Source organism: Misgurnus anguillicaudatus, chromosome 13 (genome assembly GCF_027580225.2).
Source record: "Misgurnus anguillicaudatus chromosome 13, ASM2758022v2, whole genome shotgun sequence".
NCBI classification, from domain to species: Eukaryota; Metazoa; Chordata; class Actinopteri; order Cypriniformes; family Cobitidae; genus Misgurnus; species Misgurnus anguillicaudatus.
This window is the reverse complement of record NC_073349.2, coordinates 4769217-4789504: the sequence shown is the minus strand read 5'-3', so window position 1 is coordinate 4789504 and position 20288 is coordinate 4769217. Positions and strand designations below refer to the sequence as shown.

Sequence of the window (20288 nt, the reverse complement as noted above, 5' to 3'; positions counted from 1 at the left end):
AGCCGGAGGGGTACCGAGGGTCATCGCTTTCGGCTTCAACAAGATGGCAAAAGACAAACTGTGCATTGCAAGACATGCAACATTAAAATCACGGGCAGCCAGACGGCAACCTCCAATTTCGTCCGTCATTTGAAGAGCCATTCTGCCCAGTAAGTGCTTGTCAATTTGTTAATATCTGGTTAGTTGGTAGTTAGCTAATGTAATAATAACAAAAGTAGGCATTAACCCTCATCATGCCGTGTTGGGGACAAATGTGGGCAAAATAATTTTGATATTACTTCCCTTGATCTGAGCGGTACGAGACTTGGCTACTTTTTCTGAGTTTGCCACCTGAACACACACAGAGAAAAATGACTCGCTTCGACAATGTTAGGGGCGGATTACATATCGCGTCTTTTGCGCGCTCAAGTTCGTTATTTCAAATGTAGGCGCGCGAACAGAAGAGACGTGCACGCGGATCTTGTCTTTTCACTTTATTAAGATCAGATTCTGCAGGTAAAATTACAATAATAAGGTGACTTGACTTGGACTTGACTTGACCTACTACAGGACTTGACTTGACTTGACATAGCCTGTGACTTGACTTGCCAAAGAAAAAAAATACTTGGGACTTACTTGAGACTTGAAGGTTTCGACTTGAGACTTATTTGAGACTTGCACATGTGTGACTTGGTCCCATCTCTGGGATTTAGTACATGTATGCACACACGACTACATTTTAGAGCTATGAGAATTTGTGCATATTGGTCACTTGTTTAAGAGTAAATAAGCAGTAAGAGGTTTTGAGTTTGGATTTAAATGATATTTGACAGTACTGCTCCGACACAGTGGCAGGCGTGACTTTTCTTCTGAGGGGCATGAATTCGAAATATGTGTTGCGTGTCATGTGTGTTGCTCATCAAAATATGTGTTTGTTGCGTCATGTGAACCATGTGCATCATGCCTCTTGTCAACATACGTGTCTGCTGCACATGTTTAGAAAGGGTTTATAATAAAAGAGACGCTCATGTTCACAAAATACTCGCAAGACACTAACTTAACACGAAACCCTGATTACACATGAGATTAAGTTAGTATCTGGCAAACTCAAGGGTCACTTTTATTATAAACCCCTTTGAAGCATCTGAAGCAGACATGTATTTTGACATCACACATTAGTTTACATCAACACATATTTTGACATGATGAGCCACACACATGATGGGCTAAATACATGTTTTGAGAAGCTTTGCATCATGCGCCCTCAAAAAAGAAGTCACCTACCCAGTCTCACGAGGTTTCGTGATATAGTCAAGTAATTTTATGATACTTTTTTCATGATATTATCAAGTTTTTTCGTGATCTTATAACGAATTCCTGTTTTCGTGTGATCATCACGTATTGGTTACTCAACTGCTTTTTCCTAATTTTAAACCATTGTCGCTTCGATTTAGGGTTAGATTTGGTGCTTGCATTAGAATGTCACTTTATATGTTGGTTTATGCAATTTATTCAGATTTATTTTTTATATGTCGCCTGGCGTTAGGGTTAGAGTTGGGTTTGGGTAAGGATGTCATTTTATGTAAATCTAACCCTAAACCGAAGCGACAATGATAAGAAAAAGGACAGAACAGTTGAGTAACCAATATGTGATAATCACACGAAAACAGGAATTCGTTATACAATTACGAAAAAAAAAAGTAAATTCATTATAATATCACGAAAAAAGAATAAAAAAATTACATGACTATATAACGAAACTTCGTGAGACTGGGCTGGGCCAGACAGCATGTTTGGGATTTAACAGTACAGGTGCCACGAGTTTAATACTAATACCAGGGCCAAAACTTTGTTTCTTTCTTTCTTTCTTTCTTTTGTTTGGTACACATGACACATTTTATTCATATTTCGGCAGACTTTAACTCCTTGTCTTCACCCATTCTTCTTCCATGAGGTGAAACATTTCATGTCATTCCTCTTGACTCCAAGCCTGACAGGAGCTGTAACACATTACTCAAATGCTTTCCTTTAAGAGTCTTCAATCATGAGCACATAGTTTTACAGTATGTATATATATGTGTGTGTGTATAATAAGCTTAGTTTATATATTACTTTTGGAAACAGTTGAAAGTGTGACAGCGTGACATTTGGTTATTATGTGGTGGTTTATTTTAAGCAGTGTCTTTCAGTATAGGGGACGTCGTCTTTTCTCTGTGTGACAGAGTTCAGAAGTGAAATCCGTCAGGGACGAGAGCCACTGAAAGGAACCGATGAGAGACGCTGAAAGAAGCGTGAATGAGGAAAGTCAGAGTTTATTTTTAGCTTCTCTTTCCACCTCTTCAGGACTGTTGTTTTTGTTGAGAAAGGTGGGCGCATGTGTAGCTCGTCCACCTCAAAGCTTGCTGGGAAAAACCCAAGAGTCAGTTAAAACCCGGTGTATACTGAAGTCTCACAATAGTTTCCACACAGGAAAGACCTTGCTTCATGAAGCCATATGAATGTTTACGGTGGCAATTTTGTTCCATCACACTTCATTTTATTTGACCAGATTTATTACTGCATTCCTCTTGTCCTTTTTCTGCTGATTTATGTGCTGTGAATCCAGTAACAATCGGAGTTTTTTAATTAAATGTTTCCCTGAATTTAAACTCTCTGTGTTTATGCAGGATGTTGATGTCAGTACAGCAATATAATACATGACCATAGAAATCACTCATTGCTCGGTTTGCAACACAATTGTTTTGCATAAGTTATTCACTCACAGTGGAAGTCTATGGGGAAAGTCTTTTCCTAGAAATATATGAGTGCACATTTCTGCATTAAAATCTTTCTTAATACCTTATTTAAATTTAGGCATTTAGGAGACACTTTTATCCAAAGCAACTTACAAAGATAAGGAAATAATAAAGCGAGATGTCATACACGAAGTGCCTAAGTTTTCATTATTCTGAACAATATCTGTTGAGAGGGGTACAGAGAGAGAGAGAGAGAGAGTTTTTAAAGACAGAAGAGATAAAAGAAATAGACCCTAACCCTAACCTAACCTAACCTAACCTAACCCTAACCATAATCCAGTCAATATTAATTTTTTTAAGTAATTTTGCCCTATAGACATCCATTACACAAGCAATACTGAGTCCAAAATTACATTATTTTATATAGATTAAAGAGGTCAAATGGCTAAACGTATATATTTATTTGGTGAAGAGAAATGGTTAAACACAAGAGTTTATTTCAGTTGATTTTGTATAACGTCAAATTGGCTGTTTTCCCCGAAGAATGGTGTTTTTCTAAATGAGCCCACCGCCCTGTTTTTTTCCATGTTGCAATTTGATGGAGCATGCAGTGCTGCTGTGTTCGGGGTCTCTGATGTAATGTACATGAACATCACCTATGAAACGGTTACCAGCAGCGGTAACTGAACTCTGCTATAACTCATACCGCTATACGCTTAAAGCTGCCCACACTTACCCACATAACCAAAAAACACTGGAAAGAGAGTGTGGAAACATCATCTGTCTCGCTCTTCACACCTCATCCTTCGTCTGTTTTTTCTTCTATGTGCATTGTGCATTATTGTTTAAAAAAAGAAGAAAGAGATTGTTTGCCCTCATTTCCAGTATAGCAAAAACCCAGTTTAACAATGTGTGCGTCACTCAGCATTGTGCTTGTCTGTGTGCTTGTGTGCTTGTGCTTGTGTGTGTGTGTGTGTGTGTGTGTGTGTGTGTGTGTGTTTGTGTGTGTGTGTGTGTGTGTGTGTGTGTGTGTGTGTGTGTAATATTGCACAACTGTACTTATTAGCTTTAGTATTTACAAAAATCTAAATGTGATAACAGCTTCTTTAAACGTCCCTAGAAACAAATCACATCATGATATATGACTTAGAAAATGTTTTATCATTTTAGTAATAATAATAATCATTATATGCAGTGACACATGTTAAAGGGGCCATGGCACAATACTTTTTCAAGATGTCAAATAATTCTTTGGTGTCCCCAGAGCACATATGTGAAGTTTTAGCTCAAAATACCATATAATTGCCACTTTGTAGGTGTGTGCAAAAATGTGCCGTTTTGGGTGTGTCCTTTAAAATCAAATGAGCTGGTGAAATTCAAACACTGATCGCAATGATGGTGGCTTGTTACATGCTTTTCTCTGCAATAAATAGCAGTGATGGGGTTGTATAGTGCAGATTAAGGGGTGGTATTATTATAATAAGATCTTCTTATGACATCATAAGGAGAGCCAAATTTCAACGACCTATTTTTTCATGTGTTTGTAGAGAATGGTTTACCAAAACTAAGTAACTGGGTTGATCTTTTTCACATTTTCTAGGTTGATAGAAGCACTGGACCCAATTATAGCATTTAAACATGGATAAAGTCAGATTCTCATGCTATGACCCCTTTAAGTGTGCCAATTTTTTTTCAAACATTGTAAATTAAGAAATGCTTTGTGGATCTTGCAGAAGTGCCTATACTGATAACTTCTATTATATATACATCTAATCTATGTTAACCAAACAGATATGAGAAAGTAAAATCAGTAAAAGTAAAATATAACACAGCAAACAGGGTGTGTAAGGGAGTGATGTAAACCTCTCCTAGATATTTAAAGACATTGTGTTACTGCCAAATAGACAGAACAAGAGGAACATAATAATTAGAGAGGTTTTAACAAAAATGATTATCAGTTACTCATCTTTATGTTGTTACAAACCCTTATAAATTTATTCCTGGAACATACAGTATATGATATTTAAAAAGTAAAAGTTGGATCAACTTAAAAAATTACTTCAATTGGTAACTTAACTTATTCAACATACATTTTCTCACTTTAAGTCAAATTTAAAGTAAGAGATCTTTAACTGTTACCAATTGCTGTGATTTTTTCCACCATAAAAACATTTATTTTAACAAAAAATGTAATTTTTTTATTTGTGAACAAATGTTTACACTGTAAAAAATACTTTGCTGCCTTAAATTTTTTTTGTTGAATCAACTCGAATTTACAAGTCATTTCAACTTACTATTATTTATCTTGACTAGAGATGAGTTGTTATAACTACGGGTGAGCTATTATAACTTATAAAATTAAGTTGACTTTTCTCAACTATATTTTATAAGTTGTGACAACTTATCTCTGTTGACATGACTTGTAAATCTGAGTTGATTTAACAAAAAAATTTAAGGCAGCAAAGTATTTTTACACTGTACTATGTGTTCCTTTGCCTTATTTCACCAACTTTTATTTTTTTTTACTAACCACGCATAAACATCATTTACTTAAGGGGCCATGGCATGAAAATCGGACTTTTTCCTTGTTTAAGTGCAATGATTGGGTCCCCAGTGCTTCTATCAACCAAGAAAATGTGAAAAAGATCAACCTAGTAACTTAGTTTTGGTAAAACATTCTCTACAAGCATATGAAAAAATAGGTCGTTAAAGTTTGGCTCTCCTTATGATGTCATAAGGAGCTCTTATTATAATAATACCACCCCTTAATCTGCACTATCCAACCACAGCACTGCCATTTAGTGTAGAGAAAATCACAATTGAGTTTTAATTGCAACAAACCACTATCATTATGATCAGTGTTTGAATTTCATCAGCTCATTTGCATTTTAGAGGACACACCCAAAACGGCACACTTTTGCACACATCTACAAAGTGTTAATTTTAACAAGCTATAATAAATTATTTATATGGTATTTTGAGCTAAAACTTCACGTGCTCTGGGCACACCAAAGATTTATTTGACATCTTAAAAAAGTCCCTTTAAAAATACAAACAGGTAGATACATGTTGTAAATATAATTTGTGCTGAATACAGTGTTGTGTGATATTAGCCACTACTATGTTTAAAGCAACTGGAAATGATAAAATTTAAGAGCATGTCAAAACCTCTACCAGTGTCCTAAAATGGTCGGACCCCAGAAGGCTACCAATTGAAGGGATTTTTTAAGTTGATCCAAATTTTACTTTGTACCGTGTACAGTATAAGGACCCTATGGAAAGGATAACATAAAGAAGTCTCTGTGACCCTTTGTGCATGATTTAAATCTGTGAAGAACAGACAAAAATCAAACTTTTTTGTGAAAATCTTCCCCTCTGAAATCATATTTGCACATTAAGTTTTGTCACATGAAGACATCACAGCAGGTTTGATGTCAGTATGTCAAACATTGACATTCATATGTACAGTATCTCTTAACTGATAGCCAAGAGCGTACAAGCAATAGTGCCAATGAGATTTGTGTGAAAACTTTAACTGTATTCTTTCTCTATTCTTTGAAGTAACTACTGTATATTATTTGGGTTAAATGCAGATACAAAAGCACCAAAATAAGTGAAACCATAAAGTTTTGCAATGCAAGCACATCACCTGGCAGCAGACCCATGAATCATCTTTATAGTCAAAGTGAATGAGAGCTTCTAAGTTTAACTTTTAATAAGCACTTCTCCCATATATGGCTTCTGCACGGTTTGCGTTGAAAAATAGCTTTTATTTTTAATACAGAAATCCAAACCTAAAAAGTAGAAAATGTTGCATGTGCTGAATCAGCGTCCAAATTTAAAGAACCTGAACTGCAGCCAAGATTCCTGAAATATTGAACCTCCCGTGAGGCTTATGTACATTTTCAGACTCCTAACATGTGATTTTTAATTAGAGATTGGAGGTCAATCGCAGCCTGGAAGCCAAAGTAAACTTTCAGGTATAAAGTGCTGCAGTGTTGAGTTTACTTTGCCTAACTTTCGTTATGAGTCACTTTATCTAAAGTGTAATGCTGCTCTACATCGGTCCCACCCTGAAATACTCCTCCCTAATAATCCCTATTCCCATCACACACACACTTGATCCTTTCCCTAAACTCTCCTTTTCTCTCTCCACACCCTTTTTTCTTCCTTTAGTTCCAGCTGCTTTTGCTCTGTTTGTTTCAAAGCCTCTCCCACTTGCAGCTTGTTCAGCCCATCTCTCTCTCTCTTTTCTCTCTCTCTCTTTCTCCTTATCCAACATTCTTTAAATTCCTTCAGAGTTCTTAAGGGACAGACCCTTCTGGCACACTGTAACCCCACTGCTGTCTCTCTCTTTCTCTCTCTATGTATATTCACTTACATTTGTGTTGCCAAATTATTATTATTATTTCTCCAAAGGTATTTTAGGACACTCATCAAAGTTTGGTACCTGAACGCATAACGGAGAACTCCATAAATTATTCTTTTGACAGACACCTATAGTGCATTATACATCAATGAAGTCCTTTTCACACCAAGATTACAGAAAATACAAGAAAAATGCTTCCGGGATTTGTCCAGTATCGTTTGTTTTTTGGTTCATTCACAATGCCGATGATTTTCCGGAATCTGCGCATGCATAGATCCCGTAAAGACACATGACGTATTTAAAGTCCTGCACTTGGTAAGCTTTTTCCACAGCGTCTGACGTTTGCTAATTATCTGGGATTTCTCTCGAAAACAGAGCTGAACCATAACTTCTGGTTGCAATGACACGCACATCGTCACTACGGCACCCCTCCCAAAGCATTGTTTCTGCGTCTTGTTCATACAGAATGCTTTCCATGTATGTTACGGCAATGTTACTACTGTAGGTTCTAGGGATGTCAATTTATGTACTTTCCCATATTCGATGATCATTTAAATTAACGATCAATCAATCGAATATTCGTTAACTGTAATAGTGCAATATAGCCAATGATATAAAAGTGTGCGTAAAAATGCCAGCTTCCACACGCAAATTAAAAGATTTTATTTTGTCTAAATCAGAGGTTTTCAAACTTTTTGTGTGTGTGGACCACTAATGTAATCAAGAATTTTCTCGGACCACCTCATAATACTCATAATAAAATATGTCTACACAAAGTCCTGAATTTATCTGCACCTCAAAATAGGCGTACTAGCACTACAACTATAACTGGTCATCACATCAGTACAACAGATTCTTAAAATATATTCTTAAAAAATATTTTTTTTTCTTAAAAATATATATTATTTTATATTTTATTTTGCCTTTACACGGACCACCTGCAGTACCCTCAAGGACCACTAGTGGTCCGCGGACCACAGTTTGGGAATGGCTGGTCTAAATAACATGCTGTGGGATTGTAAAATGAGTCAATGTAGTTGGTGTTTTGATAAAAATTTAATCTCGTAATGAAATATAATGACTAATAGACACGGTATAACTCCGCCTCACATGGGCACTCTTGCACAATTGCATAAAAGTCCATGCGTACATGACAAAATAAAAGTTTCATTATCATCAAGTGTTATTTTTTTCGTTGTTCACCTAGCTTTTGTAATAACATCCAAGAAGCACACGAAGAACACTTTTCCATTGTCACCTCAGCTTAGACCTGCGCCGTACTTTCAGCAAAGACGCTTATATTATGAAGATTTCAACCTTTCATTAAAAAACCCGCAATAGTGTTTAGCGTGTAGCGCCTCAGCCAGTCAATAATGATGATCAATGATATATGTTGCAGGCATTCAGAGATTTTAGTTTCTTGCCAGAATTATCGGACCCTATCAGATCCACTGCGGATGCCATTTCGTTGCGTTAGCAGCCAGCCTCGCCTCGCATGATATGGTGTTTGGCATCATTGTTGATTATGGCTAGTTTATCTTCTGCGCGCTTGTTTCATTTTTTTCACCGGCTGTATGTGCTTTGCACAGGCGCCGCACACACGTGCATGATTTTTTGACAATCGTTAAGTTTTATCAATTTTCATTCTTATCGACAATTAACCGAAGTTCTCTTCACGGGACGTGTTTGTTTTCACACCAACATGATCTCTCAAAGTTCTGTGGTATAGTCACAGAACATTTTGCTCATTTATCCATGTCATTGTCACGGATCTCGTCATTTTTCCATGTCAGTACCACAGACTTTCTTTTCCATGTCAGTTTCATGTATTGGTTACTCAATTGTTTTTCCTATTTTTAAATCATTGTCGCTTGGGTTTGGGGTTAGATTTGGGGTTTTGATGTGACTTTAACTATTGGTTGATACTATTTTTTTCTGGATATTTAAACAATTGTCGCCTGACGTTAGGGTTAGAGTTGGGTTTGGGTTAGGATGTCATTTTATGTAACAGAAAGTCGTTTTAACCCCAAACCCAAGCGACAATGGTAAGAAAATGGGAAAGAACAATTGAGTGGCCAATGCGTGGGGCTGACACGGAGAAGAAAGTCTGTAGTACGAACACGGAAAAATGCCGAGATCCGTGACAATGGCACAGAAGCCTCTCTGACAATTTTACGGAAATTTCCTGGACTAAAGTGCTGTGAGAATGAGGTTTATGTGTGTTTGATGTGAATCGGACTGGTTAAACTATCGGAACACTGGCGCATGACCCCTCTTTATCTATCCATTCAAATACCATAAAGAATCCGGTTATAGTTTATCAATGGCTGCTGTTATAACAGCACGCATCCCAATCAAACCTGGCACATTATAAGCAGAACACAGGCCTGCTTTCATTGTGTATTTGTGGAGGTTATTTAAGAGGAAGGTAATAGAAAGAGCACATTGAGGCCAGAGATGTAATCAAATCTGCTTGATTCATATGACTTGTTTCGCTGGCATGCTCAACACTGCTTTCCCAATACTTAGTTTGTCTATGAGAGAAAGAATTTGAAAGCGATAAGGCAAGCAGAACAAACCCAGTTTCGCTAATCTGTCAAACAATAACAGAATAATTATAACCAACTGTTAGTGTTAGAGAAGAGGATCGACTGGGGCACTGAGGAACACTAAGGGTTAAAACTTCAAGTTGTTAAAGGTTATGTGTACTGTATGTGTTTGCTTTACGGTGCATTCACACGGAGCGTAAGCGCTAACGCTTCCCATTCACTTTTAATGGGTGATGTCATGCGTTGCCAAACTGAATTGTGGATCCGTCGGCGCTGCGTCACTGCCGTTGCTCGCGGCAGAAGTTGAACATTTCTCAACTTTTCAAGCGGCAACGCGTGCGTCAGCCAATCAGATCGCCTTATGCAAATAACTTAGGCAGAGCCAGCCAATTACGTTTATGGAAGACCGGAGCATGTTTAGTGGCCACTGTGATTGGCTGTTGGCCACGCTTCAGACAAGCCTTCGGTGAAGCGTAACGGCCCGTGTTAATGTACCATTACAGCTGTGCTGAAGTCTACTAAGTTGTTATTAGCACAATGCTTTGCATTATATTGTGAGCATTGTTATCTAATAGTTCAAGTGTTTCAAGGGGGATGGTGAAAACATGCAGACAATCTCAGTGGTTTTTAATGCAAACCATGAGTTTGGATCCCATGTGAATTTTCACAAACAAACTGATGATTGCCACCATGTCTGTGATTATATAACGATGGTAAGGATGTTTAAATGTATGGTATAGAAGTAGCTGCGCTCTTAGCAAGAAAGTTTATGAGTATGAAAGCATAGCTTCAGTTTGTGTTTGTTGGCAAGTAAGAAGAATCAGGAATCTGCTTTATCTGTCTATTAAAGGGTTAAATCAAACAAATGTGTATCATCATTTATTCCTTTGACATTCCAAACGCATAACAAGTTTATGTGCACATGAATAAATGAAAGTTGAGATCTACGTTTTTCAGCGTGTCCCTAACTCAAAGCTTTTTTTGTTTGTTTCACAAATAATGTTGCATGATGTTGGATTCAACGACTGCATAAAGTCCTAAGATCAGGGGTCTCCAACCTTTTTGTGAGCAAGGGGGCTCTCTGTGTTGGAGACCACTGCTCTAGATACTTCTGATTCCTCCTTTCACATAAAAGTTCATCATTGCTCTAAAAAAAAAAGAGTATAACTGTACCTGAATCTGTTGGTGTATCTCTGAGATGTGTGAGAAGTTGGCTGACCACTTCCTGTGCTTATTGAAGAAAGCATTCACTCTGTCTCTGTTTTACTTACTGCTGTTTAAAGAAAGAAACACCTTGATCTTTATCATACTAGAGAAACAGTGTGATTGAACTAAACACCTGATTTAAAGATTAAACTTCATGAAACACTGCACTGTTGTTACATGTGACTTTTATAGTGCCTGATGTTACAGCAGGTAAAGTTTCTACTGGCAGAAGTTTCTACATGGTGCTGGCAACCCTTGGTTTTTGTATATGAAACCTGAATTGTTTGAAAGTTGGTTAAAAGCAATTGCAAGATGAATAAATGTGGATGTTTGGCTACAGAGATATTGGTCTGGGAAAAATGAAAAACATCAGTTTGTCTAATTTACAGTTTTTTACAGACCCTAGGACACATTTCTCAATACTTAGGTCACTTTTGCAAAACTCTTCACACAGTTCTCCTAACCAACTTTCAGCTTGGCAAAGCAGTTCATTTCACATTCAAAATGCACTACAACTACCAAAACACTTTATTCAGGTCTCAAATCAACTCATTCTTCCAGAATACTAGCAAAGGTTGACAGCCGACAAACACACTTTGTCACCCACAAAACAATGACCTGAAAAAACGAACAACATGTAGCATTATACAATGTTTTCTTGTGTAAAACAAGGACACATCTCTGTTTATAATTCACTGCAATATATGTTACTGGAATGAATGAGACATGGTGCCGAATTCATCAATATTTATGTCGTTTATTTATTGTTACTTTTTTGCATTGCGTAATTCCAAACTACCATAATTTGTATACGGTACACACCATCCACTGATTCAGATACAATAGTAATGCTAATCTACTCGGCTGTGGACATCTGTAGCTGGTCCAATTGTCCAATTGTTTTCATAGCATTTAATTTTAAGATTTAAAATATATTTCTTTAAAATATTACTGTAGAAATGTAGCAAATTGCTGTTTTGTATCAAGTTATTGTTTGGAACATATGTTTAACAGTTTTGAAAACAGTATGTAAGCATGTGCAAATTGGCCTGTACGTACAAAGAGTTTTGTCAGTTGTTGTGTCTGAGTGAGAAAATAATTAATAAAATTTGAGAGATGTAGTCATTGAATGCATTTTGTGCCAAAGCAATGATAACTGATCCTCAGTTTAGCCCACATAGACCTGTGTTGTGCTCACTGTGTGAAGAGTTTTGCAAAAGTGACCTAAGTATTGAGAAATGTGTCCTAGCGTCTGTAAAAACTGTAAAACCAATATTTATAAAATCTATTTTCAACAATTGTGTGGGACACTTTCATTTAACGACAATGTGCACTTGAGCTAGTGATGACCAATAATTCACAATATTCCAACATAATATGAGAATATAAACAACATGATGTTAACATGGTCAATGTCACAAATGTTTCTTAAATAATCTAGAAATGAAAAATGTGATTTACTCTAAATAGATTTACCAAAAGTTACAAATGCGTATTAGGCTATTGTATTTAACTTCAAGTGTAGGCATTAGACATGTGTGCATATGTGTGTGTGTTTGTGTCTGTTCCCTGCTGTGCTGTTTTAGTGTCAGATTGTGGTCTTGTTATTTTCAGCTTATGCCGGATATGATTCAGACTAAAGGACTGTGTAATTATAACACACACACACACACACACACACACACACACACATATACACACACTCAAGGGTTTCTGGTAAAACTGCTGGGATCCCCCGGTTAGGTGAGTGTTAAGTGCAGCTCAGTTTCATAACACGTCTGTATGTGTGTGTGTGTGTGTGTGTGTGTGTGTGTGTGTGTGTGAGTGTGTGTGTGTGTGTGTGTGTGTGTGTGTGTGTGTGTGTGTGTGTGTGTGTGTGTGTGTGTGTGTGTGTGTGTGTTTTAGGGGTCTCTGTATTCTCTGCCCTAGATACTGTAGCCTGCTGTAGCATTTTCTGAAACCCACTGCACTATCAAACCTTTATTGTTATTGTCATTAACAATAAAACTCATACATCATAGACAACACATTTCTGTAACGACTATATATAATGTTATATAGGCAGCTCAGTAGGCCTACACATTAAGACACAGCTGGTTTAAGCCTGTGATGAGAAGTGAGCACGCAGGCATAATAAAGGAAATCAGAAACCCACTGGAGACCGCCACAGTGTGTCCTAGCTGCTTTCTGAGAAACGGGTCATGTAGTGGTTTCAGAGCGCGTGTGTGACGCGTGAACGCTGACCAGTTGTGTTTTACTGACAATGACAATAATTAAGGAAATTACTGTGCATTAGTGCTATACAATTTTACAAGCATGTGCATTGCCTGGGAATCAAACACATGGCTGTGGTGTTGCAAGCAGCATGCTTTACTAACTGAGATACAAGCATATATAGTAAGTACACATTTATGCATGTAAAAAATGATAAGGGTCCATGAATCATGATGAACTACTGTAATACCTGAATTAATTCTTACTTAAATATAAACTAATGCTAAGTTAAGGCATAAACTAATGAAGAGTCATCATTAACTACAACATGACTCAACACATGAGTTTATGTTTATGTTAGTCTTCATTAGTTTATGTTTAGTACATGCATTAACTATATTAATGCGGTAACAATTTACAATAAGGTTCATTGGTTCAGTGATTCTCAAACTTTTTCAGTGTGCGGCCCCCCTTGTGTACGGTGCATTCCTTTGCGGCCCCCCCAAAGAAAATGTGTGACAATTTTGTTCTAAAACGTAACATTTTAATTAGACAAAATATATTAAACTACAAAAGTACTGTTGGTTAGTAGCCTTATTTTTTAAGGTTTTAATTACACAGAATTCATAATAAATAACGTATTTTATAAAATGTCATAAAACTGGGGCCCCCAGTTTGAGAACCACTGCATTAGTTAACATTAGTTAATGTATTAAACTAACATGAACAAACCATGAGCAATACATTTGTTACAGTATTTATTAATCTTTGTTAATGTTAGTTAATAGAAATAAAGCTGTTCATTGTTTGTTCACAGTGCATTAACTAACATTAACAAGATTTTAATAAAGTATTAGTAATTGTTGAAATTAACATGAACAAAGATTAATAAATGCTGTATAGCCCAAGTGCAGTTTATAATTAGTTCATGTTAACTAATGTAGTTAACTAATGTTAACTAATGAACCTTATTGTAAAGTGTTACCATTAATGCATTTAAGTAAAAATAAAGTTATGTATTAGTTATATTTTTAGTTATTAATTATGATTCATGGACTCTTCTTATAAAGTGTAACCAAAAAAATTTACATTTTACATTTATGTTTTTTGGTATAATTCTAACTTTTGTGGAAAGCTATTTTAGATTAAATGTAATTGCAAGTGCACTTAAGTACTTAGAAAAACAAATAAATCAAACATTTACATAATTTGCAAATAGTCTGCATTTATTCAAACAGTTTTCTCTCAGAAAGAACTGATATATCAGTGTGTATATAGAAGCACAGCGGTCGTATAAATGGTGAGTAAAGATCTTAAAGTAGTACACTAGAGTGCAGTATGGATGTGTGCTGCACCCTCAGCCAATGAAATCACAGAAAGCAGAACAATGCACGACGTCACACGCTATTTTTGGTGAATCCCGCCCACTATTCTATTTTGGTCGTGCCTCGGAGGCGGGGCTTATTCAGATACTTGTAACAACTCACTTTCTCCCTCATCGCAACTGAACACCGCTGCTGCCGATGCCGCTCGTGCTCTGTTATTAATGGATGTCAGAATATTCACTCAGGATTAACACACAGGACTTTAAAACAAGACGTGACGAGTTAAAGAGGAGTTAGGCAGTCAAGTCAAGCTGTTGCATACTTAACTTTTTCACAGGTACAGATTATACTCATCATACTGTAGTAGTGCATATGTGCTGTCTGTATACCGCTTCTCTTCAGTCTTTATAAGGAAGTAAACACACTGATGTACTGTACCATCACTGTCATTCAACAAGTTTACAGTAGTTATTATTTTGAGATTTAGATTTAATAAACAAAGTATTTGAATATAAAAGGAAATGAAAACCAGACAAACCAATAAAGAGAAAAAGATTATATTATGGATAAAACTTTCTCTATTTGTTTACATTTACAGGAAGCAACTTAAATCGCATCTTAACAATTTCAATTTTGCAGTTTGTGTTGAATGTCAACTACGGTAAAGTTGTACTTGCAAAGTTATTACTGTTATTTTAACTCCTGTCAAAAAAAAAAAAAAAATTGAAGGATGTGTAAAAACTTTACTGAATTCGTCAGCTTTGCATTAAATGGTTTTGCTAGTCTAGCTGTGTTTTGATCACTTTTTAAGCTGGTCTAGCTGTGTTTTGGTCACTTTTAAAGCTGGACTTAGCTGGTCAGGCTGGAAGTCCAGCTGACCCACCAGCTTTGCCAGGCTGGGAGGACTAGCTTAAACCAGCAGCTCATGCTTGTCTTAGCTGGATTTTTCAGTAGTTTAATGATACCAAGTTACCAGAGATTTATATTTATCAAGTTCAAGTAAGCTTTATTGTCTTCTTCCGCTTGTACCGCTGGTACTGTAGAGATGCACAAGATGTTGTGCCTCACGCAACCACAGCGCTGCACATCGTGCACCATCTCATATCTAACTAGCTAAAAGATGTCATCTACTTATACGGTACATATATATTATTAGTAGTAACCACTGAGTTATTTTTGTAGAAAGCGTGATAGTTTAATAAAGGGTGTGTTATATAGAGGAAATGACAGATCTTCTCATCTCAACTCACAGATGGAGTTTGTGAAGCAGGACTGATCACAGAGTCTGATCATAGAGACGCTCACTGCTGGACACATACAGGTCTGTTCAATATCACTTCACACATGTTGGCACCTTTAATGCTGTCCGTCCACTTGTTTGACTTCACACCAGATGGCATGTAAATAGGCTAACCTAACCAAACCATTTCCTCCTAGTCTATTTGAACACTTACAGTGGTCGCACGCAGTATTTGGACACAAGCTTGTAAATCTATATAACTCACAGTATAAACGCTGTCCTTAAACAACATAGTTTTGTTATTTTGCTCGCATTGTGTTGTTGTTGAATAGATTATTAAACATTTGAAGTTGTGTGTCAAACAAGCATTTGTGTTTAAAGCTCATAGTTATGTTTGTTGACAGAGTAGATATAGCTCAGCAGATTGTGTTTCTTTTCTTAGCATGAGTCTCTACTAGACGTGTAAATGCGCACATGAGATTAAATGACTTCATATCTGTAGATACAGATTTACGGATTTGATGTGTATCCATAAACGTATGTTCTTTCGAGACACGTAAAAAAAAATTAAGACCATATGGCTCATATTTATTATTAATGATATAGATCAGGTTACTGAACACACTGACGGCATGGCAATGTCACTTTTTAGGTTTTGTATTAAGAGACTTTTAATCAATTTATTATTCGATGTAAAAGAAACTATATTATTTTTATACCTCCTATTATTCGTGTGGAACAGGAGTGTAAACAAACATAAATGTGTACGTTGTTCAGCTCTAGTTACCGCTCGAAGTCGTGGCTCAGGTTGCGCGCGCCACAGCGACCAAACGCGGCTCGCGGGAAAACCAACACGATGAGGTCATGGCCGGCAGCGCGCGGATAAAGTTTCGCCCGTACCCGTGAGAGGGATTCGACACCGCTTCTGGTCTTTTGTTCATTTGTAACCGGGCCCCATGGACCGCTTGTGAAGCCTGCTGATCGCTGTAGTATAGAAGTGCCCAGTTTTTGTCTTTCTCGCAATGTGACTTTATGTACAGTAGACATCTGATGCTTTAATAGTGAAAAAGGGTCTCAGTTTCATCATAGTATACTGAAGATGATACTGGGCAATATGATTGAATAGTTAGGCCTAATCATAAGCAAACCACAGTTTATCTAAACTGACTCAGAATGAATCGTTCTTTAGAGAAGCCAGCAGTGGTTTTGACGTGTACATACAACACCCTTTCGCTCTTTATTGTGTGTCCTAAACTGAGCTAATATAATTAACACTTAAAATCACTGCATAATTGTTTAAATCTGCTGGTTACTTTCTCAGTATCAATAACTTGAAGAGCACAATCTTGTATATTAGTGCATAGATTGTAAAAAAATGCAATGTACAAAAATACATTGATGAAAGTCATTTTTAGGGTCAGGTCAGACACAAATAGGTGCCCTAAATCTGCAGGTTTTAACTTTATTGACCTGTGAGGCACTAAAAAAAGAAAGATTGTATTATTTGTTAGCTGTCAGGTATGATAGGAAGGCGATCATTGTGAGGTATTTCTCTGTGTTCGGGCGAGAGAGTCGACAATAGAGAGATTGTGTTGGTTTTTTTCGGTGAAGCTGCAGTACAGATCACATTTCCTGTAACTGGCTGAAAGCAGGTCAGCTGATACTCACCGCTCTTCACAAACATTAACAGCTTCAGGGCGTAAGTTAACTCTTAACTGCAGTCATCATCACTCACACAAACGAATAACTGTGCGTTGCATTGATCAGGTATTGAAACTAAACCGAGATGAGGAAGACTCAGTGTTTTCTAAATCTGAGCTGTCAGGATGTGATGGCGGTTCCTACGAAACATCTTTGATTTTCAGTGTGATTTTCAGTCTCGTACCATGAAATCAAACATGGACATGATGATTTGAGGACTTCACAGTTGCTTTTATGAACTGTGTTCATTTCTGCTTCATACTAGATGAATACGAGTTGCACAAACTTACATTAGTTTTACCAGACTTTGATGCTTTGGGCCTGTGTCAACTAGTCAACCATGTGATTCGTTCAATGTGATTTAACTGGAGCAAAATCAATATCTTTATTTAATAGGGGTAGTAATTATATTAGTCAACTACAGTAGTTGACTACCACTACTTTGCTTTGCACCTAGTCAAGTGTTGACTACTGGGAGATATTTCTTTGCTAGATCATGTTAATGTCAAATACTGAAGCGTAAACAAACCACACATTTGATTTGTTCAGATATCCAGACCGAATGTCAGTCAGAGGCTGAGAGAGGTCAATAGCGATGATGTCTGTTTGTTCATGATGACTCAAACACCATTAGATACAATATATCATATCAGCATCGACATCACAATGCCTGCATCTCCAATAGTCACATCGCATAACATACAGAGATTTTTTAAAAGGATCTCTATTTAAGAAAGCCATACAAATTTTTGATAAAAAGGCATTGTCACCATTGTGATCTATTAGACAGGCATAAATTCTTAAAGGTGCAGTGTGTAATTTTTAGAAGGATCTCTTGACAGAAATGCAAAATGTTATATTATCAGGGGTGTAATGACCTTTCATAATGAACCGTTATGTGTTTATGACCTTAAAATTAGACGTTTTTATCTATATACATCGAGGGTCCCCTTACATGGAAGTCGCCATTTTGTGCCGCCGTGTTTCTACAGAAGCCCTTAATGGACTAAGTGCTTTTACTAAGTTGTCTCCGACGATGGCATGTTTGTCTGGTGGCGGCTACCGTAGCTTCTCTATGTGTTTCAAAAGTGAGGGGTGAGCAGTGGACTAAGCCGTGATGCCGCTCAAATTTACACACTGCATCTTTAAGCTTTGATAATTTTAAATGTTTCAAATATGCTTGTTTGGTATATAAAGTGGTACAGTAATCTCCGCTGCATGGCTTTAGAAAATCAAACATGTAATTACTTTTAACTGTCTGTCATACTTCTATCACTCATATACTTTTACTGTTTAATTGAATGCAGTAAAGAAGCGGATAATGTCTTTGCCATTCTGTATTTTTAGTTTTGTTGTTTGTTTTGTCAATGTATATGTATCTATTATGTGTATCTTTTCATTTATAGTGAATGATTGTTGTATGATTGTTGGTTGTCTTTATGTTAGTCTTACAGGGTTTCCCACAGCACTTTTCAGTTCGGGCGGCCCGCCTAAGCTGGGAAACCCTACCGCCTTAACTAGGTCGTTAAAATTTTTTTTTTGCTGCACAAAAGGCCGTCAAGTGCATCTCGGAAAATAGCGCGGACGCTCTGCACACCGCGAGCCCTTAGATATAATTGTTGAGCGCTCTTGCTCACATTATTTATGTGTATTATTTACATGCTACAGTAGTTACACTCCTTTAAGAAAATGTTATTAATAGTGGGAAATAATCAAATTTACAATTTTTGCGCTATCTATCATCGTTCGCCAGACGTTCTACAACATCTGCTTTAGTTTGTGTTTATTAACCCTTTAGTTTCACTTCATCACGCAGCTATTCCCGTTAAAGTGTATCTGTTAAAAACATTTAATTCATTAATAATCTAGGATGTGTTCATTTTATGTCATAGTTTCTTCAAAATTAAGTTTTATTTGAGTGTTTTAAACCCTACCACCTTAACTAACAAAATTTCTGTGGGAAACCCTGTCTTATGTTACCTTCCTCAGGACTACAGATAAAAAGTAGTTATTTTTACTTATTCTGGCATGTTTACATGGTGTATTTCATACAACAATGTTCATGAATATGCATGGTCCCTATCAAATAAACAAATAAAATAAAATAAAAAAGAAATACTATTTTGGAGCCCAATGCTAGTGGTACAGTATATATAAACAAGGTTTCAGATGGCAGAAGGAAATCACAGATGTCTCTGTGAGAAATCAGTCAGCTATACAAAAATGCAAGGCAGAATTAAATTCCTCCTAAACTAAGCCTTTACTTTGAAATATACATCGCAGAAAAACTAAAATAGCAATTGTAGTTCCCCTCAATATCGGGCAGGCATACTTTAGTTTCTGGTTTGCATTATGTCATTTATCTATTGTAAATGTTGACTTCTCAAATAGTTGTCAGTTAGTAAAAATAGGCATTTACAAGCCCATACATTATGTAAGGAATAACTGACAACGGGCCGTTGAATTATTAGAAAATAATGGTAACATAAGACTAACATAAAGACAACCAACAATCAAACAACATTCATTACCACCCAAGGTGGTAATCTTTACACCGCGGGTGTGCATTATTTTAAAATAATTCAAAGGACCGGAGTCAATTATTTCTCTTATTTCACGGTTACCACAAACATCACTCTGGTGCCTATTTTTAAGACATTTGACAGGTTAGGTGTGCGGTTTACAGAAAAATAATCAACACCCATAGAACATTTCTCAGACAATCAGAATAAAGCTTTTAATATACCTGTAGTATAGACGGTTTGATCGGACGCACGTGCGGTGACGCGATACATGTCTAGTCCGAACTTTACTTCCGGTTTCAGTTTGTTTAATGGTCTGACTAGTTGCTAAACCCTTGGGGGTGGTTTCCCGGACAGGGATTACCTTAAATCAGGACTAGACCTTAGTTTAATTAGGAAATATAATCAGTTTTAACAAACATGCCTTATTAAAAACATTACCTGAGTG

At 36.7% G+C, this 20288-nt stretch overlaps 1 protein-coding gene across 2 annotated transcripts in view; it reads left to right on the top strand.

The window, feature by feature from the left end:
* hdac7a (histone deacetylase 7a) overlaps positions 1-20288 on the top strand; it is a 91571-nt gene that overhangs the window by 3972 nt on the left and 67311 nt on the right. The window contains exons 1-2 of one of the 2 annotated variants that reach the window (XM_073874870.1): positions 14533-14714; positions 15630-15698. Coding sequence is in view for 1 of the 2 variants with exons in the window: in XM_073874869.1 (XP_073730970.1) it covers positions 15642-15698 (57 nt within the window). In the remaining variant the exon portion in view is untranslated. Of the gene's footprint in view, positions 1-14532; positions 14715-15629; positions 15699-20288 lie in introns of those variants that run through there. The other variant, XM_073874869.1, reaches the window with a different exon arrangement.